Genomic DNA, 27,600 nt, shown 5'->3' on the forward strand with positions numbered 1-27,600 from the left:
CAGTCTCTTTTCTCTGCCAGCTCAGACCCATCTCCCACAGAAGGCAGCGGGCGGACAGTGAGCGCCACAGGCGGCGGCACAAGCCCCGGCTTCTGTTTCACGTGCTTTGGTGTCTTGTCTTGGTGTCTGTGTGAGGGTGTTGGGAGCTTCCATTTGGGTGCTGGGATTTGAACCAGGGACCTCTGGAGGCGCAGTCACTGCTCCTTTCTGTTGTTTTTCAAGACAGGGTCTCTCTGTGCAGCCCCAGCTGTCCTGGAACTCGCTCTGTAGACCAGGCTGGCCTTGAACTCACAGATCCATCTGGCTGCCTCCTGAGTGCCGGGATTAAAGGTGTGCACTACCACAGCCTGGCACACTGAGCCATCCCTCCAGCCCCCAAGCCACAACTTCTTACAACAAACCTAGTCCTGGCTTTGTGGCAAATGGCAGGTGGAGAGCCAGGTGGGAGGGCCGTCCCCTGCGACAGGGACTCCCTGCTCACAGAGCGCAGTCCAGACCCCGGGGAGTATGCCATGGGGTCTAAGAGCACTCTTTTCAGAGTTTGGCCTTCCGTGAACCATGGAGGGGCGAGAGTAACCTGGGCTGGCCGCCCAGCGGCACTTAGGAGAAACAGCGCGGCCCTGTGGTCCTGCAGTGGAAACCCTCGAGGCTGTGCAGGGCTCGGAGCCCCCTGCGGGACACCTGAGAGCAGGGCGCCGGGAGCAGACTCTGCCAAGGAGCCTGACCCTGTTGTCCCTGGCCCTGGGAATAAGTTCTCATAATTCTGCTCTCTCCCCGGACCTCACACAGGGTCTGTATGTACCCCAGGCTGCCCTAGAACTCAGCACCCCCGTGCCTCAGCCACCTGAGCACCAGGCTCACAGCGCGAACCACCGCACCGGCACGCCGTTTGCCGGCTCTGGAATGCTGGCAGGGCTAGAGGATGGCTTGGAGGCTGAGAGCCACACTGCTTCTCACAGAGGCCTCAGGTGGGCCCAGCACCCACGCTGCCCCACGCCCAGCCGAGCTTCTGTGTGCGCACAGCTGGAGGTCAGCGCTGTCCCCTCCTCTCTGAGCCAGCCTCTCTGGCCTGGACTTTGCTGAGGAGGGTGTCACGGCCCGCCAGGCCCTGCCTCCTCAGCGCTGGGTGACGGGCGAGTCCCACACCTGGACTTTGTTATCAGGACTTGTGCGGATGAAGTCAGTCCATCCTGCCTGAAGACTGTCAGACCCTGGAACTTTCCCTACAGGGTGCTGTACGCAATTTGCCAATCAACCAATACCGGTGATGAGCCAATACGCCACCCCTAGTGAGGCTTCCTGTTCTAGACGCTGCCTGCCCTCTGGGCTGGGCCCTCACGGCTGGGACATGCAGGAGGCACCGCTGGCTTCTTTCTCGTGTTGCCTCTTAGAACGGAAGTCATAGTGCCCAGGGTTTGGCGAGCTGGCACGCTGCCACTGGGTCCCGCACGGTGGGGTGCTCAGGGAGCAGCTCACAGTGGAGCCAGACCCTGTGGCCGCCCACACTGGAACAGGCCAAGGCAAACGCTTTTGTCTGCCACTGGCACGGCTAAGTGGCGCCGGGCGGACAGTCTGGGTCTTCCAGAGCAGGCCACGTGTAGGCCGGCAGCAGAGCCCTCAACACCTGTGCCTGGAGCCCCCCCTCCCCCCCCGCCGCGTCCCAGCCCACAGACGCCCTGGGCCGCCCTGCCTGCACGGGGCCTTCCCAGCCCTCTCTCCGGGCCCTGAACACGAGCTGGAGGGACACAGGAGCTGACGTCCAGGAGGGAGGCTCAGCGAGGCGGTCCCGACAGCAGGAGGCATTCAGAGGAGGGAAGGAGGAGAGGGCGAGAGGGCTGGGAAGGATGGCGGCTGGGCTGGACCGGGGCGGTGCTGGGCTGGAGGCCGTGGGCGCTACCTGCTGAAGGCTGCTGCTCCACACACAGTGCTGCCAGCCCCCATCCGCGCCCTTGGACGCCAGGCAGGACGTGCAGTTGGGGAGGAGGTGGCAGGGCGTGGGGCAGGGCAGCGGAGGCGACGACTCGACCGGCATGGGAGACACGTTCAGCAGGGAGTGGCTGAAGCAGGTCCAGTCGTACGTGGGCTGCACCGACAGGATCCGGCGCGTCTCCCCTGGGGGCGGGCCGGGGTTGGTGGCCAGTCCGCAGGCCCCCTCCCCCAGACTCAGTCCCCAGGCCCCTCCCCCAGACCCAGCTGTCCCCGGCCCTGGGGTGCCCAACGGCTCACAGCCGTCCCAGCCCTGGGTGCCCGCGGGCTCATAGCCGTCCCAGCCCTGGGTGCCCGCGGGCTCACAGCTGTCCCAGCCCTGGGTGCCCGCGGGCTCACCCGTCCTCTTGAACTGCCGCGTCCACATGCACTTGCCCTCGCGCGTGCACTGCTCACAGTCGGCGGCCCCGCACGCAGCCTCCGAGCAGTTCCCGGCCCAGAAGACCTCGCGCTGGTTGATCCGACAGTCGTTCTCTGACGTGCAGGAGCCGTTGCGCCCGATGCAGGCCCCCTCTGGGCAGTTGGTGCACCACTTACAGCGGGGAGGGGCTGCCTGGGGGCAGGGCGAGGGCGCTGTGGGGGAGCGCCTTCTGGCTCGGCTCTTCCCACCCAGCCAATCACAGATGACAAGCTCCACGGTTCCCGGGATGGGGGCACGGGCACAGTGGAAACCAGGGGCCCCCACTCACCTCCCCGTCCCCAGGCTGCAGGGTCCGAGGGTGTCGGGCCAGGCACTCGCTGCAGGTCCGCAGCCTCCGGCACTCCTCGGGCAAGCGAGGCATCGGGGAGCACGGGGGCACCCCACAGCCCAGCCTAGAGGGCACAGGGCTGGCTCACTCACTTGCTTCTGGGGCTCGGGCTCCGCCTGTGCATGTCCGCCCCCCACCAAGTCCGAGCCACACCAGGACCGGATGGGCCCCGCCCCCGCTGACGGGCATCACTGACGGCCCCTTCCTCCCTCCTCCCCCAGAACAGTGCCCTTGCTCTCACACAGGCAGACACCAGGTCTCCCTGGGCCATGCCCCTTGCCACCGCGTCTCCCACAAGCACAGATTCATAACCCCTTGGGAAAGCATGAGTTTTTAGCACTTCCAGGTTTCAGAAAACACCTGGCCCCCTGCAGTGACACCCAGACCACAGGTGCGTGTGCCAGCACCCACAGTGAAATCCACGAGCAACACTGCAGGGACACGACAGCACGCTCTGCCGCCTACAGTGGACAAACAGAACCCACACAGGCTTCCATCGGGCGACATAGCAGACAGATGAGTTAGCCCAGGAACTGCGTGGTCTCCGGAGACGCCTGGCTCCTCAGGGAGGAAGCCTTTTCTGAGCCGCCCCCACCGGCCCTTCTGCTCTCAGGGTCACCCAGCACAGACGGCACGGCAGACCCGGGCACAGCACCACTGTCCATCCCTGCTGCTCCTCCAGGCGGGGACCGTGGGGCACCAGCACGCTCACACTGGCGCCCGCTGCCCCCACCTCCACCTCCATCCCCGCCCCCACCTCCAATGACCGAGTGTGAAGCTGAACCACAGTCGGACTGCAGGACCCCTTGGGTGCAGCTCGCCTCCTCCAGCCCTCAGGCGCCAGCATGTGCTGTGCAATGGACAGTCGGTCACTGTGGTTACCTGTGGGCCTGGTCTCCAGACAGGCAAGCACCATGGCACCAGCTGCAGGCCCCAGACTGGTTACAGGCTTCAGGTGAAGGCAATAGACGGCAGGGGTCAGGGGGCAGGGTCAATGCCAGCAGGCGGCCCAAGGCCACTCCTCCAAATCCTCCGGAGACGTACAGGCGGCCACCCACTGCGGCCACTGCATGGGCCACAGACTCCTCCACTGGGGACCCCACAAGGGCTGGACCTAAAGAACAATGGGGTTTTCAGAGAGGGAGAGAGCAGGAAACACAGGGAAGAGACATACCGGAAGCCTGGGCAGGAGGGACATCCAGCATGGCTGCCATGCTGGCCTAACACGCCTTGGGCTCCACCTGCAACACCTGAAAAACGCCAACCGAGACAAAGACGGGGACCCGGGTGGAGGTCACACTAAGAGCTACGTCAAACCGTCAGTCCTAAATGCCGTCAGGGTAACAATAATGGTGTGTCTGCGCGCGCGAGGACGCAAGTGGGGCCGTGCACACCCACGGTGCACTCTGCCGCCCGGCTGCACACTCGGCTCTACCGACCATGACAAACGGCTACTTTCCTGTCACATGAATCCATATGTTTTCAAGGCAATGAATATTAGAAAGGTTGATTCAGAGCAAAAGGGAATTAGAGAGGGGGAAAGAGAAGACACACAGAACACAGGTCCTGGAAAACAAGCAGTCACTCGGTGCCAAGGAAGCGAAAGGCCAAACGGGGAGGCTTAGCGAGAGCACTCACATCAGATGGTCACCAGTGAGGGCTGACAGTGTGGATTAGCAACAGAACCCTACTACAGAGGGGCCAGCAGAATACTTGCCTACACTCCCCAGCGAGGGGCTGGGGTGTGGCTCAGTGGGGGAGCCCCTGCCTAGAATCCCCCAGCGAGGGGCTGGGGTGTGGCTCAGTGGGGGAGCCCCTGCCTAGAATAACCCAGCGAGGGGCTGGGGTGTGGCTCAGTGGTAGAGCCCCTGCCTAGAATCCCCCAGCGAGGGGCTGGGGTGTGGCTCAGTGGGGGAGCCCCTGCCTAGAATAACCCAGCGAGGGGCTGGGGTGTGGCTCAGGGGTAGAGGATTTACCCAGAATCCTGCCTTATAAGGCCAAGGAGACAAGATGTGGGAACCGAGTTGTATGTGATGTACAGCACACGCCTACGCTCCTCTTGGGGAGAGGGACGCAGAAGAGAACGAGGCCAGGTTTACAAGAAGCAGCCTAGGTTTGGAGACTTCAGGACCGGGAGCTGGAGATACAGGTCAGGGTAGAATGCTGGCCGAGAATCCACAAACGAGGGGCAAAGGACATGCTCACACATAGGGCACTTTCGTGTTCTTCCACTGGCTTAGTGGTAACTCAATTGTCTGTATGTGTCTCGGAAGCACTGAAGAAAGCCATAAGCCCATTTCTCTTTCTCTGTCAACGTTTGCTTATTACAAAATACAAATGCCTCTCCAGTTCTAAGCTCTCTAGACTCCCCCTCTTATATTTTTGCACTAATACATAATTATTACATTCCAGCGTTTAAGGATATAATGATCAGTAAATAAACAGCACTGGTTTTGTTTGTTTCTGAACAAACAAACTTGTTTGTTTCTGCAGTTTCTTTTGAGCTTCACAAAGTAAAATTTATTCTACAGTACATTCTACATTTCCATATATTTCAAATACAAGTGGGATTCTAAGCTTCCATTTTAATTTAAAAATTTACTAATTTATTTTATGCATATGAGAACTCTATCTGCATGTACACCTGCACGCCAGAAGAGGGCATTAGATCTCAGTGTAGATGGTTGCAAGCCACCAAGTGGTTGCTGGGAATTGAACCTAGGTCCTCTGGAGGAACAGACAGTGCTCTTAACTGCTGACCCATCTTTCTCCAGCCCTGCACTTCCAACTCTTAAAAAGATTATTCAGTGTGTGTGTGTGAGTGTGTGTGTGTGTTCCTCTATCTACCTGTTTCTTTGAGGTAAGGTCTCCCTGTAATTGGAATTTGAGTTTTCTTTGCTAGGCTGTCTCTGCCTGCCTCAGAGCTAGGTTTACGCACGTGTGGGACACTCAACTTGTTACGCAGCTGCTGAGATCTGAATTCTAGTCTTCATGAATACACAGAAAGCTTAACTGTCCAGCTTTCTCTCCAGCCCCGACAACCTCAGTTCTTTAGGCCCATCTGTGACCCATGAACACAAAACCTGGACACTTTGCACCTGCAACAGTGGTTGTTACTACAGATGCTTCGGTTTTATTTTGTTTTTCCTATTTTATAAATTATGTACAATGACTATTATTACTTTTATAACTAATAAAAAATACTTCTGTGGTGATGTACAGCTTTAATCCCAGCCCTCCAGACTCAGAGGCAGGTGGATCTCCATGAGTTCCAGAGCTAAGTTATTTTGAGACACATTCAAAACAATAAATATATAAAAATAAACCATTCCAAAAAAAAAGGAAAGCGGCCGTGACATCGCTCAGCAGGTAAACTATTTGCCACTGAGTCTGATGACCCCACGGAAGGTCAGGCCCGACTCCTCCATGCCGACCTCTAAGCTCCGTCCCTGCGCTGCGGCACATGCATAAGCATGCACACAGCTAAATGAGTAAATATAATCTAAAAATTTTTTAAATAAAAAAGGAAGTAGTCAGGCAGTGATGGCACACCTGTGGATCCCAGCACTCAGGAGGCAGAGGCAGGCAAATCACGGTGAGTTCGAGACCAGCCTGATCTACAGAGTGAGTCCAGGACAGCCAGGGCCACACAGAGAAACCCTGTCTCAAAAAACAAAAGAAAAAACTCCGTGGCCTCTGATGGTGCGAGACCCGAGTGACCCCGAGAGTCGGGGTCCCCAGGCAGGGACAGGGCTCTCCACAGACTGCAGCCCCCCGGGGAAGGCCACGGGGACTCACGGGTGAGGTCCGGCAGCAGCCAGGTGTTACAGTTGACCTGGTAGAGCAGAACGTCACTGCTGAACTCATCAGGGTCTGAGCGGCCCCCGAGGACCACCATGGTGTCTCCCAGCAGAGCTGAAGCATGGAAAAGGCGGGGCCGGGGCTGTGGGCAGACACATGTGGGGCCTGTCAGAGCCTGCTCTGGCTTCCACAGGCCCCTTCCAGGCCCTCCCAGCCTCCAGGAGCCCGCTCCATCCTCCTGGTTCTGACGGACAACTCTGGTCCTGCAGAACCACCCTCGGCCCACAGCGACTCTACCCCTGGAAACTTGGTCTCCTCTGCTGCCTTCTCCCCCAGAGGGGCTTGGGGTGTGTGCACACCCCACGCCACTGTCCCCACCAGCACAGACAGGTCCCTGCTCGCCCACACCTAAGGCAGGGATTACAGAGGAACACAGACGGGCCCGCTCAAGGAGAGGGGAATCCGTCTGGTGGGTCTGGGGCAAAAAGCACGCCTCCAATTTCCTGGACAAGGTTCTTTCCTTCAAACCAAGCATGGAACCAACAACCGGCGTTACCATGGTTCAGCCCAGGGGCCTGAAGGGAAGGGACAGGAGACAGGACCAGTGCCTGAGCACCTCCCTTTCGTGGCCAGGGGCGGCTGTGCTAACCTTTGCCCCCTGAGAAGGAGCCAGCAAGCTCCAGGTGCGGTCAGGGCAGTGCAGGGAGTAGAGCTCTGGGGAGGGCGCCGCCAGCTCCACATGGAAGCGGAAACCGCCAAACACGTAGAGGGAGTCTGTGGCCTCGTGGTAGACCGCAGAATGACCATAGAGACCTGCAGGAACACAGGACCACAGAGGTGTGGGGGGCTTTGTGATCACACTCCTTTCCCGAACAGCCTGTGCTCACAGCCTCGGGAGCCCCTCACTCCTCCCCTCTCCTCAGGGTCTAGACGACAACCCAAGAAAGACAGCCAGCACTTGGGAAGCAGTGACAGGGCAGCAAGAGGGAGGTCAGGTGGCCAACTGTGACAAGCAGTGCTCGAGGCGTGCAGGGAAGGCACAGGGGAGAGGGCAGATGAGAACAGGGAGCCCTGAGGTGGTGAGCTGGTGGGGGTGCTCCCCGGAGAGGGCAGAAGAGACCAGGGAACCCTGGGGCCGTAAGCTTGGGGGGGGTGCGCTTCCCCGGGGAGCCGCTGCAGGCGGGGACAAGGAGGTTGGTTACAGACTGGAAGCTTAGGGGAGCCCGGACAGCTTCCGTCCCAGCCTCACCTGTTGGGGGTGTCCCACTCTGGGCTCCAGACACCCAGGTGCCAGTCGCCAGCTGGTACTCCAACAACTGCTGGTTGAAGCCATTTTCTGGGGAGTAGCCCCCCACCAGGAGCAGAGATAGGCCTCGCCGGGCAGTTAGGGTGTGGCCAGCAACGGCTGGCAACTCCATGTTCTGAGGGGCCTGGAGGATGGAGAGCTAATGTCACCTAGGGCAGAGGAAGCTCAGTTCATGGAGAAGTAGCACCAGCCCGGCCGAGGAGAGACAGCTCCACAGGCTGCGTAGACGCTGGCCTGCCAGGGCCCAGCGAGCTTCTGCCTGCTCCACAGCCACATCCTCAGACACGCAAGTTCTCATTCCTCATTGCTCCCTCTGTTGTTGGGTAGGACGGCAACCCATCCAGGCCAGTGGGAGTGGCCCGGCCCTTGTCCAGGGATCAGCTTGGAACTACGAATGTATAACCTAGGTTGGCCAGTGAAACTCAATTTTCTAACTCCCCACTCCACTGTGGTGCTGCAGATTGAGCCCAAAACCCAGTCTAAGGTTAGCAAGGGCTCTACCACTGAGCACACCCCAGCCCCTCACTGGGGGATCCTAGACAGGGGCTCTACCACTGAGCCACACCCAGCCCCTCACTGGGGGATTCCAGGCAGGGGCTCTACCCCTGAGCCACACCCCAGCCCCTCACTGAGGGATTCCAGGCAGGGGCTCTACCACTGAGCCACACCCCAGCCCCTCACTGGGGGATTCCAGGCAGGGGCTCTACCACTGAGTACACCCCAGCCCCTCACTGGGGGATCCTAGACAGGGGCTCTACCACTGAGCCACACCCAGCCCCTCACTGGGGGATTCTAGGCAGGGGCTCTACCACTGAGCCACACCCCAGCCCCTCACTGGGGGATTCTAGGCAGGGGCTCTACCACTGAGCCACACCCAGCCCCTCACTGGGGGATTCTAGGCAGGGGCTCCACCACTGAGCCACACCCCAGTCCCTCACTGGGGGTTTCCAGGCAGGGGCTCCACCACTGAGCCACGAGCCCAGGCAGACCCTGAGGACAGACTCCTCTGGCGATGAAACTCAAAGGCACAGCAATGGCCACCGTGTTGGAGCTGCTGTGAGGAACAGGTCTAGGATGGAGACACCTTCTCCTGCTCACCTTCTCCTGTCGCCACTGCAGGGTAGTGAGGTTGAGCACCCAGAAGTCCCGGGTGACGCCTCCAGCTGTGAGGCCCCCCAGCAGGTACATGGCCCCCCGGCCAGCAGGCACGTAGGCAGCTGCGTGGAAGGAGCGGGGTGACGGGCCTGGGCCCCCATCCTCAGCTCCTGCCAGCATCTGTGTCCACCTGCGCTCACTGACTGAATACCTGGAGCCAAAATGCAAAGCATCACCTCACTGAGCAGGCCCCTGCACGGCTAGATGTTCTAGCACGCTTGGCCGGTTTCCTGTGACAATCCTGGTGACATTCCCAAACGCCCTCCTGGGCCCACAGTGAGCTTCCGGCCACGCCTCTGGGCTGGGCCTCACCCGGGCCAGGTGATACACATCTCAGCGGTCCCCAAAAGAGGCTGTTCCGTTCCTGGGGTGGACCTTACCTGTACAGGTTTCCCAGCAGGCCCTGGGGCAGGCCCAGGCCCCCAAACATCCACAAGGTGGCGTCAGGCCCCTCTACCATGGTGTGACCCAGGCGGTGCAGGAAGCGACTAGCAGTGTCCTGGGGCGGAAGTAAGGGTGGCAGAGGTCAGGCCAGGGCCCTGACCACGTGCCAGGCCCAGCTGGGGGTTTCAGGTGGTCCCAAGAGTGGAGGCAGAGGAACGACCCACAGGACAAAGCAGTCCCTAACTCACAGCTGAGAGGCGGCTGTCCATGAGCGTCTCCCACACCAGCTGCCCACCGTCCAGCCTTGTGGCGCAGTCTGGGCCACCGAAGCCCTCAGCACAGACGCACACACCGAGGCTCTGCGGACAGCAGAATGAGGCCAGAGGCGCCCTGGCACCGCCCCCACCACACCCGGCAGCCGCTGTCCCTCCCGCCCACCTGGCACGGCCCCCACCACACCCAGCAGCCGCTGTCCCTCCTGCCCACCTGTACCTGGTTACAGATCCCCGCCCCACTGTGGGCATTGCAGTTCTCAGGACACAGAGCCATGCGGCAGTGAGGGCCAGCCCAGCCCTGAGGACAGCGGCAGAGGCCAGCACCTGCCGCCCCATCCTGGGGCACACACTCCTGGGGGACAGGGCAGCTGCCAGGACCCCCTGATCCACATCGGGCGGAGCCCACCGAAGCATTGAAGCCCCAGGACGAGGAGCCGTTGGCCTCCCAGTGCAACACAAGTAACCCTGTGGAGAAAGAGGGAGAGAGCCTGCTCTGGGCACTGCGGCTGCAGCTCAACGCCATCCTGGGTGGAGAAAAGAGAAAGCCCCTGCTGGGCTATAGCCCCCATTGAAAGAGAAAGCCCCTGCTGGGCTACAGCCCCATTGATGGCGTGTTTGCCTAGCATGGGCAAAGCCCTGGGTTCGGTCCCTAGCACTACATAAAGCCGGTGCAAGTTCAAGGTCATCCTCAACTACGCTGTGAGTTCAAGGCTGGCCTACACTGAGACTTTGGCTCAAAAGAAGGAGGAAGAGAGAGCAGACATAGTGGCTTAACCCTGTAATAACTCCGTTACTAGGGAAACTGAGGAAAGAGGATTGCACAAATTAGAGGGAATCCTAGGCTTCACAGTGAGGTCTTCTTTCAAATGAAACCTCACCTTCTGGTACCCACAGGGCCCTAGAGATGGTTCTGAACTCAAGGCCTCCCACCTTTGCCACTTGTCCACCCCAGGCTCAGGCCCTGGCCTGCCCTCAGGGTCTGTCTACCCCAGGCCCAGCCCCTGCTCTGCCCTCAGGGCCTGGCACTTGCTACTGTTCCACCTGGAGAAGCCGCCCCACCCCCGACCTTTTGCCTCTAGCCTGACTCCCCTCCCCCCCCCCCCCCCCCCCCGCAAGGCCAGGGCCCATTCCCTCCCACTGCCACAGTGAAAGAGGCATTGAGGCATTGTCCCTCTTTCATGTAGCCCTGGCTCCCTGCTGCTAAACCTGAGTCGGGCTCAGTGGGAGCCTCTCAGTCTTAGTGGCTGCCTCATGGTCCGGGGTTTCCCTTTGCCTCCAGCCCCAGAACTGCTGAGTCACATGCAGAGAAGCACCCTGAAAGCTCCCTAAAGAAGCACGGCCTCTCTCACGTCTCCACCCCTCAGCCAGGTGGATGGCGAGGGCCGGCCGGCCTTGATGCTCCCGTGTATTATGCTATGAGCAGCCAGGTCTCTGTGTGCAGCCGCCAGACAACAGAGGACTCTCTAATCGTCGGTTGAGATGTCTCTAGACATTGCCAAATGTCCCCAAAGAAGCAAACCTCCCTGGTGAAGAGTGTGGGCTAAGGAGATGGCTCCGGGGTCTACACCAGCTACAACCGAAGTGCCTCCAAGAGAGGCCCTTTCTCCAAGATCATCCTGGACAGCAAAGTCCTGTTTCTCTCAACGGAAATCCAGACGGAGAGAAGCCGAACCACCAGGAAAAGGACTGTCAGCTGCAACCCACGTCAGTCCCTGAGCGGGAAGCCGTGGCCTACCCCCAGCCAGCGACAGGTGCAGAAGCACAGGCTACAAAGCCTGGTTTAAACAGAGTCTTTAAGTTTAAAAAGGCTCAGAGCAAGAGCTGAGATGGAGCTCAAAGGAGAATGCTTGTTTAGAACCCACCAGCGATGGCTAGAGTGTGGCTCGGCAGGGGACTGCATCCGGCACCTGAGGGACCCGGGCCTGGAGTCCACCCCCAGCACCGAAGGACGAGGAGCCGGCCTCACTCCATACCGGATAGAGCCTGCACGGTGAGGGGTCTGTCCCGCCGCTGGCCACAGAAGGCAGCGATGAGGCTCCGATCTGACTGGACAACACCAGTGTCCAGGAAGCGCGGAAATCCATCGAAGGCCAGGACGTAGCTCAGCTGAGGGCACAGAATCAAGAGTTCAGATCTGCCTGGCGGCTGGCAGACGAGGAACACGTGGGATGTGCCTCACAGCCTGGCTACACGGGGCCGGTGGGGGGGGACACAGCTGGGAGCGCTCTGGGAGTCTACACGGTGAGAGCCCTCAGCAGAGAGACTATGAGAGAAGGAGAGCAAGCAGCCGCGTCCAGGAGCAGACTATGTGCGCACAGGCAGACAGCGGAGTTCACAGCTGATCAACCGGGCACTCTAGCACCAAACTCCACCCTCCTCTTTTGGACAGGGCTTCTCTGTGTAGCCCTGGCTGTCCTGGGCTCGCTCATAGACCAGGTTGGCCTGGAACTCGGAGAACGGCCTGCCTCTGCCTCCCGAGTGCTGGGACTACAGGCGTGTAAATACACTGGTACATTAGGAGTGGAACTCACTCCCAGTGAATCAGAGCGTGCACAAAGGGGGGGCTGACCATGCCGGGTCTGGGGGAGGTGCTCGAGGGTCTGACGGCTGAGGCCGGAGCTCAGCAAACAGAAAAACTGAGAACTGGACGGCCTGAGTCTAGCAGGAAGGGCTAGGTGAGCGGATGAAGAGGTCTGGACATGCAGGCTCAAGCACAGCAGTGACAGACATGGGAGAGGCTCCTTCAGGGACCCAGGCTGAGAAGGGGACGCGGTTCTGGTCTGTACACCAAGCCCCCCACCCTCGGTGCTCACTGTGCAGGGGGTGCTGCTGTCGGGAGAGAAGGTGAGGGTGAGCGGGGGACAGAGGGTCCCCGGAGCACAGGGCTGCAGCTCTTCCGTGGCTGAGACAACCCACACGCAGTAGGACAGGCCAGGCCCCGCTCTTGCTGCCCCGCCACCTGGAGGCAAAAGTCCCCCAAAGCGGCGGGAGCCCAGAGCCACCGAGGACACGTTGGTGAGGAGGGCGCGGCCCCCACACTCCCGGAAGCAGGAGCCGCCAGCTCTGCAATGAGGGAAGGAGAGTGTCAGACCGCTCCGTCTACTCCACGGGGCCCCTCTCTGCCAAGCCCCACAGGTTCCTGACGTACCGGGGGTCCCCGTAGTATCCTGGTGAGCAAATCTGACAGTGGGCACCCTCAGTATGGTCCTGGCAGAAGCAGAGCCCACTGAGGTTGTCACAGTGGCCACGGCGAGGGTCTCCATGCCCGTTGCACTGGCAGGGCCGGCAGCCACCAGAGCCTGTTGCGTTGCCAAAGCTGCCCGGCCGGCACCGTTCACAGTGCTCCCCCCACGTCCAGTCTGTGGATTCCCGGCAGGAAGAACGGAAAGTCAGGGGCAAAGACTGAAGGGGCCCAGAGCACCCCACTCGGCGGACCCCCTCACAAGCTGCTTCAGAGAAGGCCTAGGCCTGGGAAGAAACAGTGAGCCACGACAGAGGGCAATGAGGCCAGGCCAGAGAGCCGGGACAGGGGCACGGGGCCGCAAGTGAGCCCGGAGAGGACGGAGCCGGGGCTCTGAGGAAGGGGAGCCCACGGCTGGCCGTGAGGCTGGACGCAGGAGCCTACCCTGACACTCGTCACAGAAGCCAGGCCCCCGCCTGTGGCAGTGGCTGTGGAAGTTGCAGCCGCAGTCTCGAGAGCAGCGGGGGGTGGGGGGTCCCGGGGCAGGGGTGGGCAGGGGCAGATCTGAGGTCCAGCCCAGGTCGCACACACAGGTGAAGTCCGGTGGACCGCTGCACACGCCATGGCCACAGTCTTCCAGGCACCTGAGGGATCGCGCAGTGGGAATGGCTGGTGGAGCCGGAGCCCAAGCAGCCCTGTGCCCGCCCGCTCCACATTCTCACAAGCGGCTGCCTCTTTCGAGGTCCTGTGCTCTACAAGTAAACGGTACACAGCTCCACCTCTGCTCCGAACCTGCGCGCACCACCCTGGAGGGCCCCGGCTCTGTGGTTCCTGGGGTTACCTCAGGCACCCTGACATTCTGCTGCGGTCCGTGTCCGCACGGTGGGGGCGCCAAGCGTTCTGGCACACGGACAGCCCACCCCACCCCCATGACGGCTTCCTCCCTCTCTGAGCTCCGGCCCCCAGACGATGTTTCCATGGCAACCTACGCTCACTCACGTGCGGTTACAGTGTGTGACGCCGTCGCCCTGGTAGCCACGCTGGCAGCGACATTCGTAGCTGAGAGGCGTGTTCAGGCAGGTTGCACGGGGGTGACACCTCGCCAGGCCAAGGCGACATTCGTCCACGTCTGGACAGCGGGCATAAGCCCAGCGGGCAGGGAGAGCCCCAGGCAGCCCCAGGCCCTCTCCCACCCACAGGGAGCAGTTCCCCCCACCCAGGGGTCCAGAGAAGTCTCCTTGTAGGCACCTGCGGGGCAGGATCAAAGGGGACAATACAGAAATGGGAGACAGCCAGGAGGACAGTGACAGAGATGGGGACAGAAGAGGACAGGGAAAGGAAGGAGAGAACAGCGAGGGCAGCAAGGAAACACGAGGGCAGTCACAGGACGTGGGTATGGCAACGGGCAGAGAAGCCAAGAGGTCATGAAGGTCACTGAGCAGGGAGAGCCCCGAGCCCCACCCACGCAGCCAGGTCCCTCACCGTCCCAGAGTGGGGTTGTCCTCGTTGCCACACCAGCCACACTCGTGGCTCTGCAGACACTCGTGGCACGTGAGGAAGCCGGCGCAGCTCCTGCACCTTGGCTCCGAATGCACACTGCGGAGCGGAGAGCAGGGCTCAGAGCCCGACGCCCCTCCCGGAGCCCCGCCCAGCCCTCCTGGAGCCCCGCCCAGGGCCCCCAGCCTACCTGTCGTCCCAGCCCCGGCAGCCCCCGTGCGGGTACCGGGCCAGGTAGGCAGCGAACAGGAAGCAGGTGTGCGTGGACTGGCACCAGGCACACTGGCTGGAGTTGGCCAGGCAATCCTCACAGGTCAGGCGTCTGGGGGTGAGAGCGGGCCGGGTCAGGGCCGCCGCACCCCCAGGCACGGCCACCGCCTCCCAGCCCCAGCGGGGCTCACTGGCTGCAGAGCGAAGGGCATTCCTCCGGGCTCTTCAGAGCGCCTCGACCCCGGCCTCGCCGGCTGCACGCCGCGTCCCCTTTGCGGTTGGTGCTCTGATGCCACTCACAAAAGGGGTCCTGGGGGAAGGACAAGGTCGGAGGTCAGCCCATCACCTGCCCAAACCCCAGCGGCCTCTCCCTTCTGGAGCTAGCCCACCGGCCAGCACTTCCAGGAGCCCCCTGCCATAGCCGCCTGTCTCTCACCCCTTCCTGAGTGACAGCAGTTGTCAGCGGTGAGGGTGAGATAAATTTAAAATCCTCTGGGCCCAGAGAACAGCAAAGAGCCATCACTTTCCCGGCCTCAGCCACCAAGGCAGAAGCCTACACAAACCCTGCCTAGAAGCCCCCCACGGTGCCTAGAAGCCCCCAACGGTGCCAGAAGCCCCCCACGGTGCCACACACCAACAGTCCAGCACCTGGGAGGCTGCGGCAGAAGTATCACGAGAGGGAGGCCAGCCCAGGCTATACAGCAAGACTGAGCCTGAGAGGAAAAAGGGCGGATTTGAAGGCCATGGAACATGACTCTGGTTGGGGTGAAGGACAGGAGGGTCTGGGGTGGCCCCAGAAACAGAGCAGGGGAGTAGGGGTGCCAGCTGGAGCCAGTGGGCCTGGCGATCCGCTCCAGGCTGGTCGTGGTCTCAGTGGTAGGCACCCTCTTAACACTCTTTTCTGTGACTTTTCCGCCACAGGGCACAGCTGACGCCCAGGGCCCGTCCCTCCAGCCTCGCTCCTCCATTGCCCACTCAACTCCTGGAGACTGAGGACAACATCCCTGCTCTCTGCTCTCACTCAGACCCCGCTCCAGTCAGGGCCACCTCTGTCCCAGGCCCCCTTCCGGTTGCCTCGGGGATGACGCAGCCCCCTCCCTATGCGCTCCAGCGGGCACCTGGGTGCAGGCATGGCAGTCACGGTGCTCCTCACAGAGTGGACAGAGGGCGGGCACCAGCACCAGCAGGGACTCTCCGGCCCCATCATCCTCACAGTGCGCGCGGCCCTGACGAAGGTGGCAGGTGGCACTGTTCAGGCACCAGCCACAGCCCTGATCAGCCAGGCAGCCCAGGCAGGAGGAGTAGGAGGCGCAGGCCGAAGACCGGTAGGGCTCCAGGAAGAAGAAGGAGATTTCCTAAGCAGGGCACAGAGGACAGGACGGGAGTCAGGTCTGGAGGCTGAGGATGTGGAGGATGACTCGGTTAAAGGTCTGGAGAATGCATGAGAACTACAACAGGAATTTAGGAAATTGCCACAGGAAAGGGACCAGGGTCTGAAGGACTAGAACCTCTACTAGTTTCTCCAGAGGGACTAAGTATAGAGGACAGGGATAAAGGCAGAAGTCAGATATGGACAGAGAACAGAATAGTGGGGTTAGGAGTAGCTCAGTGGTGGAGACCCTGCCTAGAGTCCCCCAGTGAGGGGCTGGGGTGTGGCTCAGTGGTAGAGCCTCTGCCTAGAATCCCCCAGTGAGGGGCTGAGGTGTGGCTCAGTGGTAGAGCACCTGCTTGGAATCCCCCAGTGAGGGGCTGGGCTGTGGCTCAGTGGTAGAGCCCCTGCCTAGAATCCCCCAGTGAGGGGTGTGCTCAGTGGTAGAGCCCCTGCCTGGAATCCCCCAGTGAGGGGCTGGGGTGTGGCTCAGTGATAAGAGCCCCTGTCTAGAATCCCCCAGTGAGGGGCTGGGGTGTGGCTCAGTGATAAGAGCCCCTGCCTGGAATCCCCCAGTGAGGGGCTGGGGTGTGGCTCAGTGATAAGAGCCCCTGCCTAGACTTCCCCAGTGAGGGGCTGGGGGGTGGCTCAGTGGTACAGCCCCTGCCTAGACTTCCCCAGTGAGGGGCTGGGGGGTGGCTCAGGGGTAGAGCCCCTGCCTAGAGTCCCCCAGTGAGGGGCTGGGTGTGGCTCAGTGATAAGAGCCCCTGCCTAGACTTCCCCAGTGAGGGGCTGGGGGGTGGCTCAGTGGTAGAGCCCCTGTCTAGAATCCCCCAGTGAGGGGCTGGGGTGTGGTTCAGGGGTAGAGCCCCTGCCTAGAATCCCCCAGTGAGGGGCTGGGGTGTGGCTGAGTGGTAGAGCCCCTGCCTAGAATCCCCCAGTGAGGGGCTGGGTGTGGCTCAGTGATAAGAGCCTCTGCCTAGAATCCCCAGTGAGGGGCTGGGGGGTGGCTCAGGGGTAGAGCCCCTGCCTAGAATCCCCCAGTGAGGTAGAGCACTTGTCAGAACATACAAGGCCCTGGGTTCCATCCTAGCATGTTCCAGAAAAGAATATAGAAATCTTGTCAGAGTCTGGGGTCAAATGTCTGAAGTCGGAATCAAGTGACTTAAGATTTTCCGCTTGGAAATGGGGAAGCCCAGAATCACGAGGTCAAAGCCGGGAATGGAGCGGGGGTAGACACTCACACTGCCGCCCGGCACTCCAGTGCGATCCCACAGGAGCGTGAGCTCGCTATGCCCGGGGCCTGCAGAGCCGTTGAGCTGGCCGCAGATCTCCACCGCATACTTGTGGCCTCTCCCGGGCACTGGGAAGAGGCGTTCAGAGCCAGGGCGCTGCAGGCGCCGCGTCTCCTTCTCCTGCTGGGCCACCCAGCGCCCCACCTCCTCCTGCAGTGGGTGAGCAGCACAGAGACCCTCAGAACTCTCCGCTCTCCGTTAGACTCCCAGCCCTGCCCCGAGGAAGGGGCCTCGGGGTCCTTGGACTTTGGGAAGCTGGCACCCTCCCCATGACGCACCTCCACAGGGAAATCTCACTTGTCACTCAAGCGCTCTCACCCTCCCCAGAACCCCCAGATTCTGCTCACAGCTGAAAGCCCCTCAGCACCCTGTTCCTCTAAGGGCAGCTCCATGTCCAAATGTTCCCCGCTGTCCCCAGAACCCTGACACAACACAGATGCCCGAATCACACCCTTGCCCATATTTACCAAAAATCACTCACCATGTTCTCAGTGTCAGGGCCTCTGGCCATCCGGGCCAAGACATGAAGGCGCTGGGCCCGAGCCCACACGGCCACATCGTCAGCGCCGGGGCCGCCTGGCCCTCCGGGCAGCAGCGGGTGGATGAACCCGCGGTAGACCAGGGACACGTCTGTTTCCGGGCTGGGGGTCAGGGTGATCGTGGTACTCCGGACAATGGACACCTGGACCATCAGAACGGGATGTGTGTGTAAGCCCCGTCTGCTTGTGCAGGGACTGTCCCTCAGTACCCACACCCCTCAGGCCACACCAGGAGCAGGGGAGACAGGCTGGCCAAACCACCTTCGCCAAATGAGATTGAGAGAGGAGCCCGAGTTACGGCAGCCTGCCCGCCATCCCTCCAGGGACTCAGACAACGTAAGCAGCTTCCACCTTGGCCCCAGCCCAACCTCATCTTCTGGTCAAAACTCCAAAGGCTGAGGAGCCAGCAAGACGCCTCAGGAGCAAAGCTGCCTGCCATGCCCACCTGGAGGTTCACCCCAGACCTACACAAAAGGTAAATTCTGAGCCAGGCAGGGGTGGCCACGCCTTTAATCCCAGCGCTCGGAGGCGGAGGCAGGCTGAGTTCTAGGACACACAGAGAAACCCTGTCTCTAAAAAACAAAAGCAAAATAACAAAAAAAAAATCCTAAGTTCTGAGCTGAGCCCTAGAACCTACACAAACTAGAAGACAGTCATCTCCAAAGCTGCCCTCTGACCCGGTGTGACAGCACACAGCCTTAACACCAGCACTGGGAGGAGGAAGTGGGCAGTTAGCTGTCAGTGCAAAGACAACCCGGGCCACACTGGGAGTTCTGGGAGTTTCAGAGCACCAGGGCTACCCAAGGAGAGCCTGTCTCCAAGAAAAACAAGAAAGCGTCTCTTAAGCTTGATGGCTGGGCTCTTCGGCATCTGTCCCCAGCTCCCCGCCTTCCCAGAAGGCCAGGCCTGACACTCCCAGTGACGACATACCACAAGATTTGCTCGCTTGCGAGGGTGCGAGTCTGTACACAGCGGAACGGAACAGCCCAAGTGTTCATTGCTTGGGACTATTTACCTAACTTACAGGACCTGTGCTTGTTGGCCCACACCTGGAAACCCAGCGTGTGGGAGGTTTAGGCAGGACTGAGGCCAGCCTGGCCTACACAGCCAGACCCTACCCCCAGGATAAGTGAACACACAGCAGCACAGCCTTTACATGTAAATGGGGTGTTATGCAGCTGGGAAGGGCAAGCTGGCACCAGAGGCTTGTAACTTGGGGACTCAGGATGTGGACGAAGGTGGGTCAGGGATCTGAGGGCAGAATCAAAGCCTGCCTACGTTCTGAGGGAGGATCACCTGAACCTGAGCTACCAGGGCCGGCCTGGCCAATACATCAAGACTGTCTCAGCAACAGCAGCAACCAACACTGAGGGAGGGTACTTCCTCCGATCTGTCCCGGGAAAGCACATATTCAGAAGCAGACTAAGCGTGGTGTGCCAGCACTCAGGAGGCAGAGGCAGAGGGATGCCACGAGTTCCAGGGCAGCCTGCTTTGCTGTGGAGGTAGTGACTGTCAGGTGGACAGGACTCGAATCTCTCAGAGACAAACCTGTGAGCTGCGTGGACAGAGGTGGAGGCACCTACTGAAGATGTGCAAGACAGCTCGGTTAAGAAACCACGAAGGCAAGCCACGTGCCAGGATTCCCCTATTCCCCTTCCCTGGCCACCTCATACCGTGGCCACCTCCCACGCCTTCTCCACCATGGCCAAGCGTCGTTCTCAGCTCTGTGTTTTGTTTTGAGTCAGTCTCACTGCAGCACAGGCCGATTCGGCTTTGTGTTTTGTTTCTGAGTCTCACTGCAGTATGGGCTGACCTGGATTTCAAGTCTCCTCTTGTGCAGGAGAGACGGCTCAGAGGTTAGAGCACTGGCTGCTCCTCCAGGGGTCCCAAGTTCAATTCTCAGCAACACAGCAGCTCAGAGCCATCTACAGTAAGATCTGGTGCCCTCTTCTGGTGTGCAGGCACACACACAGGTAGAATGTTATATAAATAATAAATAAATAAATCTTTAAATATATATATATTTTCCTCTCTGGCCTTAGCCTCCCACGTGCCAGGATCATAGATACGCGCTACCCCATAGAGCTTGAAATCCATTTCCAAGTGAAGCTATAGCGAAAGCAAGCCCTGAAGTGAAAGAATCGGGTGCAGAGCCTGACTGCATGACCCCGTTCACCTCAAATGACCTCAGCCAGCAAATCCCCGGCCAAGGGTCCAGGGGGGAAGTGACCCGGAGCAATTTGTAAATAAACCTACGGTTGATGTGGGAGTGACAAAAACATTGCTCTACAATCTTTTTTGTTTTGTTAGTTTGATTTCTTTGAGACAAGGTTTCTCTGTATTGCTCTGGGTGTCTCCTGTAGACCAGGCTGGCCTCAAACTCACAGAGACCCACCTGCCTCTGACTGCCAGGGGCTGGGGTTACAGGCATGTGCCATCATGACCATCTTGTTCTATAGTCTTTTTTTTTTTTTTTTTTTTTTATGTACTATGTTACCTGTGATAAATTTTAGGTGTTATTTCACTCAAATTTTTAAAAACTCTTAGCTGGGAATGGTGGTACACACATTTAATCCCAGCATTCAGGAGGCAGATGCAGGCAGATCTCTGTGAGTTCAAGGCCAGCCTGGTCTACAAAGCAAGTCCAGGACAACCAGGGCCACACAGAGAAACCCTGTCTCAGAAAATAAAAACAAACAAACAAAAATCATGTAGCAACTCACAGCACAGGATTTCTGTTCACCTGCAGGGCAGGCCAGGGAGAATGGCCAGGGCAAGGTCCGCCTGGAATACAGTGCCCTCCAGGCAAGCCTGGGAGACCTTGAGCCAGGGTTGTCTCCAAATGAGAAGTTAAAGAAATAAAGTCTGTGCGTCTAAGCCGGCAGCTGACCTGTCTGGAGACTGGGGACAGAGCTCGAGCGAGGGCATAGCGGAATCTTCAGCACGCACCAAGGCCTGCCCCCCTCCCGAGAACTGTGTCCCAAAGGCTCATCTGAGAAGGGCGTCCTCCGTCCCCAGGCCCACGGCCCACCTTGTCAGGCTGAGAGGCGTTGGGTGGCTGCTGGAAGGTCAGCAGGTGCAGGCCAGGCAGGAAGCTCTGGGTGACGCAGGCCTCCAGGGAGGTGACAAAGACAGGCGCCGGCCCCCACCAGCCCACGGTGCCGGAGATCTGCTCCCCTCGGCAGCGGGCCTGCTCTGGAGGACAGAATGTGGGCGCTGAGGCTCAGTGAGGGTGCTCTGCGCCCCTCCCCCTCAGCTGCTGACACTCACCAGGCCGAGGAAGGCAGCTCTCATTGTGCACACACCACCCTAGGGCGCCGGGTCCCCGGGGCGGGGCTGCGGGGCTACTGAAGGCCAGGCACGCCTGGCAGTCGCTCAGCAGGCGGCCGAGGCCCAGGCAGCTGGCCGCTGGACACTGAAAGGACAGTACAGTCGATGGCCACTGCGCTCGGGGGCTCGGGGACTTGGGGGCAGGGCTGGTCTAGCGGCTCAGGGACTCAGGAGGGAGGAGAGGCACAGGCTGGGGCTGGAGGCCGTCAGGAGGCAGGAATGAGGGTCTCAGAGGGCTGGCCACTTCTCAGGGAGTTAAAGCAGGCCTCTGTGCTAGCGCATGGAGGGCCCACGGCAGTCACTCACGGCTCCTGAGGGGGTCCCGGGAGGGGGTGCAGCCTGGCAGGCCCCCTGACACCAGCTACATTCCGGGTCTCGGGAGCAGACACTGTGGTCCGTGTACATGGAGCAATAGTCCAGGTGGTACTGCAGACACGGGACACGACACTTAACTCCAGTCACTCAGCCCAAGACCCCGCACAGCTGCGCGTCCACCCACGTCACTGCGGGGCACCCCACTCTTCCCGCATCTCTCACAGGGCCTCTGCCCACTCCACCTCCCTCGCCTCCCCCCATGGGCCCCCCTCCCTGTCACCCCGTGCTCACATCCAGGGCCGGTGCCTGAAACACGAAGGGTGGCACCTTGTAGGCCATGAGGTCCCCGCGAGGCCGGCCGCTGTACCCCCCGGCCACCAGCAGGACGCTGCCGCCAAGAACAGCCGCCACGTGGGAGTAGCGACCTCGCGGAGGCGCTGCCCGGCCTAGAACACAGTCCAGCGTCAGACACCCGCGGCGGCCCTGGCCCCCGCTGGCCTGCCTGGCTGCACTTGTTTATTTTCTTGCTTCTCTCAGAGGCCCACTGCCCTTGCTCAAATCACCTCAAACAGAGCATGGTCTCTGCCACGGACTCTAAGCGGGAGTCTCCATTTCTTTCCCCGTAAACAGAGCCAGCCCCAAACTGTGGACCTAGAACCAAGAGCCCAAGGCTGCCTAGGCCCCACCTGCTGTCCAGCCGCAGCTCTACCCCGGTGGCGACAGGTACAGCGCTGCCCCCTCTGGTGCTGCGGGCCTCAGCTCAGGTCCACAGGCTTGACTTCAAGACAGGGCCCGATTCCCACAGTTCCAGGGAGGGAGACTCTCCTCCCTCTGGAAACGGTAGTTTTATTTTGCTCTGGTTTCTGGGTTGTTTCACAGTTCTCTTTTCAATTCTTTGTTTCTGAGACAGGCTCTCAAGCTGTAGCCCTGGGCTGGTCTCAAATTCAGCCTCCTGAAGGATGGGGTCAGAGATCCCTCCACGAATGTGAACTGAGTGGAAGTAATCCAACAGCTATGGCTGACATCTACAAAAGGCCAGCAAGAGGCTAGCGAGGTCATCATACAGAGGAGCAGGCCACCATGCCTGACAGCCTGAGTCTGACCCGGGACCCTTTGGTGGAAGGAAAGCTGCCTCCCGCAGGCTGCCAGGCCCTCCACAGGCACTCTGGCACGTGTGAATAAGCACGCAGAATAAAACCAACACAAAACGACAAAACACAGAGGAAGAGAAGGGAGCTAGGCCCGGAGCTGGAGAGAAATGGCCAAGGCCATCATCACCACACACCGAGATCCAGCCCAGTCCCATGCTTTTGCCAAAAAAGAACCAAGAAATCCCCCTTCCTGATTATAAAAAGTGAACCGTCACTTCCCTGACTTTTTACCCTTATACTTTGTAAGTACATGGGTCTTAGCCCAAGAAACCAGAAGTCTATATGTATGTATGCGCACACGTTATGTACCTCTGCAATGCTAGAGATATAATCCAAGGCCTTGCTGATGCTAGACCAGTGCTACCCCTGACTCACACCCCAACCCTTCACTGGGGATTCTAGGCAGCGGCTCTACCACTGAGCCACACCCCAGCCACTCACTGGGGGATTCTAGGCAGGGGCTCTACCACTGAGCCACACCCCAGCCCCTCACTAGGGGGTTCTAAGCAGGGGCTCTACCACTGAGCACACCCCAGCCCCTCACTGGGGGAGTCTAGACAGGGGCTCTACCACTGAGCCATGCCCCAGCCCCTCACTGGGGGATTCTAGGCAGGGGCTCTACCACTGAGCCACACCCCAGCCCCTCACTGGGGGATTCTAGGCAGGGGCTCCACCACTGAGCCACACCCCAGCCCCTCACTGGGGGATTCTAGGCAGGGGCTCTACCACTGAGCCACACCCCAGCCCCTCACTGGGGGATTCTAGGCAGGGGCTCCACCACTGAGCCACACCCCAGCCCCTCACTGGGGGATTCTAGGCAGGGGCTCCACCACTGAGCCACACCCCAGCCCCTCACTGGGGGATTCTAGGCAGGGGCTCCACCACTGAGCCACACCCAGCCCCTCACTGCGGGGTTCTAGGCAGGGGCTCTACCACTGAGCCACACCCCAGCCCCTCACTGGGGGATTCTAGGCAGGGGCTCTACCACTGAGCCATGCTCCCATCCTGTGTTTGGATTATGAGACAAAGTCATACCATGTAGTCCTGTCTAGCTTCAGACTATGTCCTATTTGCATCTACCAAGTCCTAGGAATACAGTGTGTACCATCATGCCTGTCAAAAATTTGTATTTTTCTAACTGACTTTGCTATGCGTGTGGTGTGTGGTGCACACACCCATGTGTGCACATGAGGAGGCTAAAGCACGATGCTCTCCATCTTCCCTTTAGAGACAGGACCTTTCACTGAACCCGAAGCTCCCTGTTTCAGTGATCATGGCCAGCGAGCAAGCTCCACCTTTCTCTGACAATCAGCACTGAGTTACACACCTGTGTGGCTATGTCTGACACTTACATAGGCACTTGGATTTGAACTGTTTACCCACTGAGTCATCTTTACAGCCTAGAAAAAAATCAGTTTTGTTTGTCTGTTTGTTTGTTTTTTTGAGACAGGGTTTCTCTGTGTAGCTTTGGCTGTCTTGGACTCACTCTGTAGCCCAGGCTGGCCTCACACTCAGAGCTCCACCTGCCTCTGCCTCCTGAGTGCTGGGACTACAGGCATGGGCCACCACTGCCCAGGAAAATCGCCTTTTTTTTAAAGAGCAGCCCTGAAGGAAGATAATGTGCTGGACTGTTCGCCCCGCGTTTTCTGCTTCACCATCAGCGCCACGCCGTGGAGCTGCACGAGCATCAGCAGACCCTCCCCGCGGGCGAGGAGCAGAAGGCGGTTTTGATCAGACGCCTGCTTGAAGCCAGATGCCCTGGTTCTACCTGCCGCCCACTATGACCCTAGAACCAAGAAGCAGCTCAGTGCAGGTGGCTGCAGACTCCCAGCGAGAACTGAGGTCTGGGAAGACGGCTCCACGGGTCAACGCCAGAACTGTCCCGTGGCAGCACAGCCATGATCCCAGGCTGCGGAGGCAGAGCTGGGGGAAGCCTGGGCCACCCTGGCCAACCAGACTAACCTAGCTGGTGAGACCAGGCCATGAGCGACCCTGACGCTCAAGGACTGTGGAAGGCCGGCAGTAGCAGAGGAGACTGCCGCCGGCTCCCACATGTGCCCACTGCGCATGCGCAGAGACAGAATCAAGGTTCAGGCCCCTGTCTCCGCTTCCTGGCCACAGACCCTGCCCTCGACTAGGCTTGGCCCCAGAGGCCATTCCGGCAGGACGCTGTGCCCGTCAGGGTCAGGACTGAGGCACCCCGGCTGAAATTCAGAGCCACCCAAAAGCCCTCAGGGCAACAGAGACTCACCCTCAGGGGTTCCTGGTGGGGCAAGCTCCGCCCCTGACACCCACTGGTGGCACCCAAGGTGGTAGAAGAAGATGCCATCTTCATAGCACTTTTCCTCCTGGTAATGGGTGTGCACATTGCCCCCTGGGAAAAGAAGCCGCCCAGGCTGTGTCTCAGCTCCGGCACTCAGGCAGGCCTCAGAGAAGGGGAGGTCCCGGCTTGGTGTCAGCTCGGGTGCGCTCAGGCCCCTGGCGGGCAGGCACGATCAGGGCAACTGCTCACCATAGACCACCATGTAGTTTCCCAGAACACTGGCCGTGTGGAAGGCTCGCTCCCGGGGACCCTGGAGCCCATCCCGGCCCTTGAGCGTGGTCCACACGCGCCGATCCACGTGGAAGAGCTCGGTGGAGTTCACCCGCACGGAAAACCTACAGGAAAGGGCCAGGCCAGGGCTCAGACCAGGACGGGCTTCCTTCCCACCCCAGGCCTCACCCAGGACCGAGACCGGCCGTGACCTCATCTGTATCCCATCCTGACTAGACATTTGGGATGGGCAGACCCGGTCTGATACCTTGCGTAATCGCACAAGAGCTGGAGGCGGTGAATGAGTGGAAGTGTGTGGGGAAGCCCGGTCAGAGCCTGAGTAAGGAGTGTAGAGGAGGGCAAGAGAGTGAGTGAGAGAAGATAAAGGGAGCGAGGACCTCTAAAGACTCAGTCCCAGAAGGTCGGGCTGGGGGGGCTCAGGCTGCTCACCGCGCAGTGGAAGGCCGGTGCCCACCGTGGACCAGCAGGGTACGGGAGGGGGCGTGGAACACCATGGAGTGGCCAGTGGCAGCTGGGGGCCGTCCACCCGCCGGGATCACCTGCTCCCAGTAGCCCCTGCTGCTGCGGTCCAGGCGGAAGCGGAAAAGGCCGGAGGAAAAAAGGTCACGCTGTGTGCGACCGCCAGACACGTACAGCCAGGTGTCGTCCACCAGAGCGGCGGCGTGGCCTGCCAGGCCCGGCGGCCCGGAGGAACTGGGGGCAGGCGGGGCCAGGAGCTCCCAGTGGCCTCCGCCCAGGGGGCTGAAGGCCCACACATCGTTGGTGAGCGAGCCGTTGGCCAGCTCCCCCCCCATCAGCACCAGGGAGCCGGCCCAGGCCACGGCCACGTGGGAGTGACGGGCAGCCTGCAGGAGGAGACAGAAACGGCAACCCATGGAGAGGGCCAGAGCACAGGCATGCAAAGTCAGACAGACAGCCATCAGAGGGGAGGAAGACCAGCCAAGGGAGGCGGGAGGGACCTGGAGACCCAGGACTTGAGAAACAAAGACCGAAGCAGGAGGATCAGGAGTTCAAGGCTAGCCTGGGCCACATGGTGAATCTGAGACCAGACTAGACTAGACTAGACAGGAGTCCCTGCTTCAGGCAAACAGACAAAAAAGCCAAGCCAGAACAAAAGAAGGGGGGAGGAGGGGGAGGCCGGGCCCAGTGGCGTGCACTTCTAATCTAATGCTTGGGAGGCTGAGACAGGAAGACCGCCATGACTTCAAGGCCACCGGGCTGCAGCCTGAGATCCACAATAACCTAAGCCCTTAACCCAAACAAAAGAAAAAAGGAGGGAGGGAAGGAAGGACGGACGGATGGACAGACATGAAAATAAAAACAGAGATGGCAACACAGAGAGAGTGAGAAGACAGGAAGACAGAAATTAAAGTGAGCAAAAGGAACAACCCCACATGAACGGAGACCAAGACAGAACAAGATGGCAAGAAATGAGAGAAAAAAAGACGGACTGAAAGAGAGGCACAAACGGAGTACAGATGTCTACAGTCCAGCAAGAAAGGAGCAGGAGAACCAGGAGTTCAAGGCCACCCTGTCTGTCTTGAGAGCCCGTCTCAACAAATGGGAGGGAGGGAGGGAGGGGAGCGGAGGAAGCAGGAGGCTGGCCGAGGGAAGGAGAAAGAGGAAGGAGACAGAGGAGTGGAAAACTGGGAAGAGGAAGGGAAGACACTAGCACACAGACAGCAGGGAACCGCAGGCGTCCAGATGTGGTTGTCCGGCTGGGGCGGCAGGGTTATGGAGTGGGAGGTGGGCGGCCCAGCCAGCGTGGAGGGTCCATACCGGAGCAGGACTCAGGTCCCAGGACTCCCAGGTGTTGGTGGAGAAGTTGTACAGGACAAGGTCACCAAGGGCCTTGTTGAGGTCCTGGCCTGCAGGTGAGGTGAATGCTCTCAAACCCCGGCCCTGGCTGACAGGCCTCCAGACCCTTCAGACCCACCCTCTCGCCATCCACCTACCTCCAAAGACAGCCAGCAGCCCTGGCGGGGCCAGGAAGGCGCCGGCGGCCCCGATGCGGGCAGAGAAGGCGGGGTCCCCGGCGCTCACGGCGTGCCACCAGCCGGCCCCCTGGTTCTCCCACAGGTGCAGGTCACAGGCTCGGCCCAGGAAGCCGGGCTCGCAGCGGCATGGTCCCAGGGGCTGGGAGGAAGGGGGAAGAGGCGGGGAGAGAAAAAAGACAGATGTGGGCCAGGAAAGCAGGGAAAGGTGGGACAGAGCAGACAGACCCACAGAAAGAACAAGGACAGACAGAAGAGGGCCCGTAAGTGAGGTCCACGTTCCACCCAGGCTGGATGAGCTCAGATCTGGGAGGTCATGGCAAGGAGGGTCCCACGCTGGGGGTGCAGAGCTGAGGTGTAAAGTCAGGGTGAAAGCACAGAAGTCAGGGCAGGAGCCAGGTGTGCTAGCACAGCAGCACTGGGGAGGCAGAGGCAGGAGGATCTCTGTGGGTTCGGGGTCAGCCTGGTCTACAAATCAGTCCAGGACAGCCACGGCTACACAGAGAAAC

General features: G+C 60.1%; 1 protein-coding gene across 1 annotated transcript in view; it reads right to left on the reverse strand.

The window, feature by feature from the left end:
* Nucleotides 1-27,600, reverse strand: part of Megf8 (multiple EGF like domains 8) — a 44,629-nt gene that overhangs the window by 9,158 nt on the left and 7,871 nt on the right. The window contains 31 exon segments of the mRNA XM_021661148.2: nt 1,898-2,112; nt 2,326-2,539; nt 2,676-2,799; nt 3,618-3,849; nt 6,534-6,678; nt 7,186-7,349; nt 7,786-7,966; nt 8,941-9,148; nt 9,378-9,496; nt 9,630-9,740; nt 9,874-10,121; nt 11,630-11,762; nt 12,470-12,719; nt 12,805-13,015; nt 13,282-13,481; nt 13,837-14,085; nt 14,320-14,433; nt 14,525-14,656; nt 14,736-14,854; nt 15,663-15,899; nt 17,158-17,358; nt 17,690-17,890; nt 20,779-20,942; nt 21,018-21,162; nt 21,384-21,503; nt 21,684-21,838; nt 24,795-24,917; nt 25,056-25,201; nt 25,527-25,942; nt 26,877-26,965; nt 27,053-27,233. Of these exon segments, the coding sequence (XP_021516823.2) occupies nt 1,898-2,112; nt 2,326-2,539; nt 2,676-2,799; nt 3,618-3,849; nt 6,534-6,678; nt 7,186-7,349; nt 7,786-7,966; nt 8,941-9,148; nt 9,378-9,496; nt 9,630-9,740; nt 9,874-10,121; nt 11,630-11,762; nt 12,470-12,719; nt 12,805-13,015; nt 13,282-13,481; nt 13,837-14,085; nt 14,320-14,433; nt 14,525-14,656; nt 14,736-14,854; nt 15,663-15,899; nt 17,158-17,358; nt 17,690-17,890; nt 20,779-20,942; nt 21,018-21,162; nt 21,384-21,503; nt 21,684-21,838; nt 24,795-24,917; nt 25,056-25,201; nt 25,527-25,942; nt 26,877-26,965; nt 27,053-27,233 (5,547 nt within the window).

The sequence above is a fragment of the Meriones unguiculatus genome, chromosome 14 (assembly GCF_030254825.1).
Source record: "Meriones unguiculatus strain TT.TT164.6M chromosome 14, Bangor_MerUng_6.1, whole genome shotgun sequence".
In the NCBI taxonomy this organism is placed as follows: domain Eukaryota; kingdom Metazoa; phylum Chordata; class Mammalia; order Rodentia; family Muridae; genus Meriones; species Meriones unguiculatus.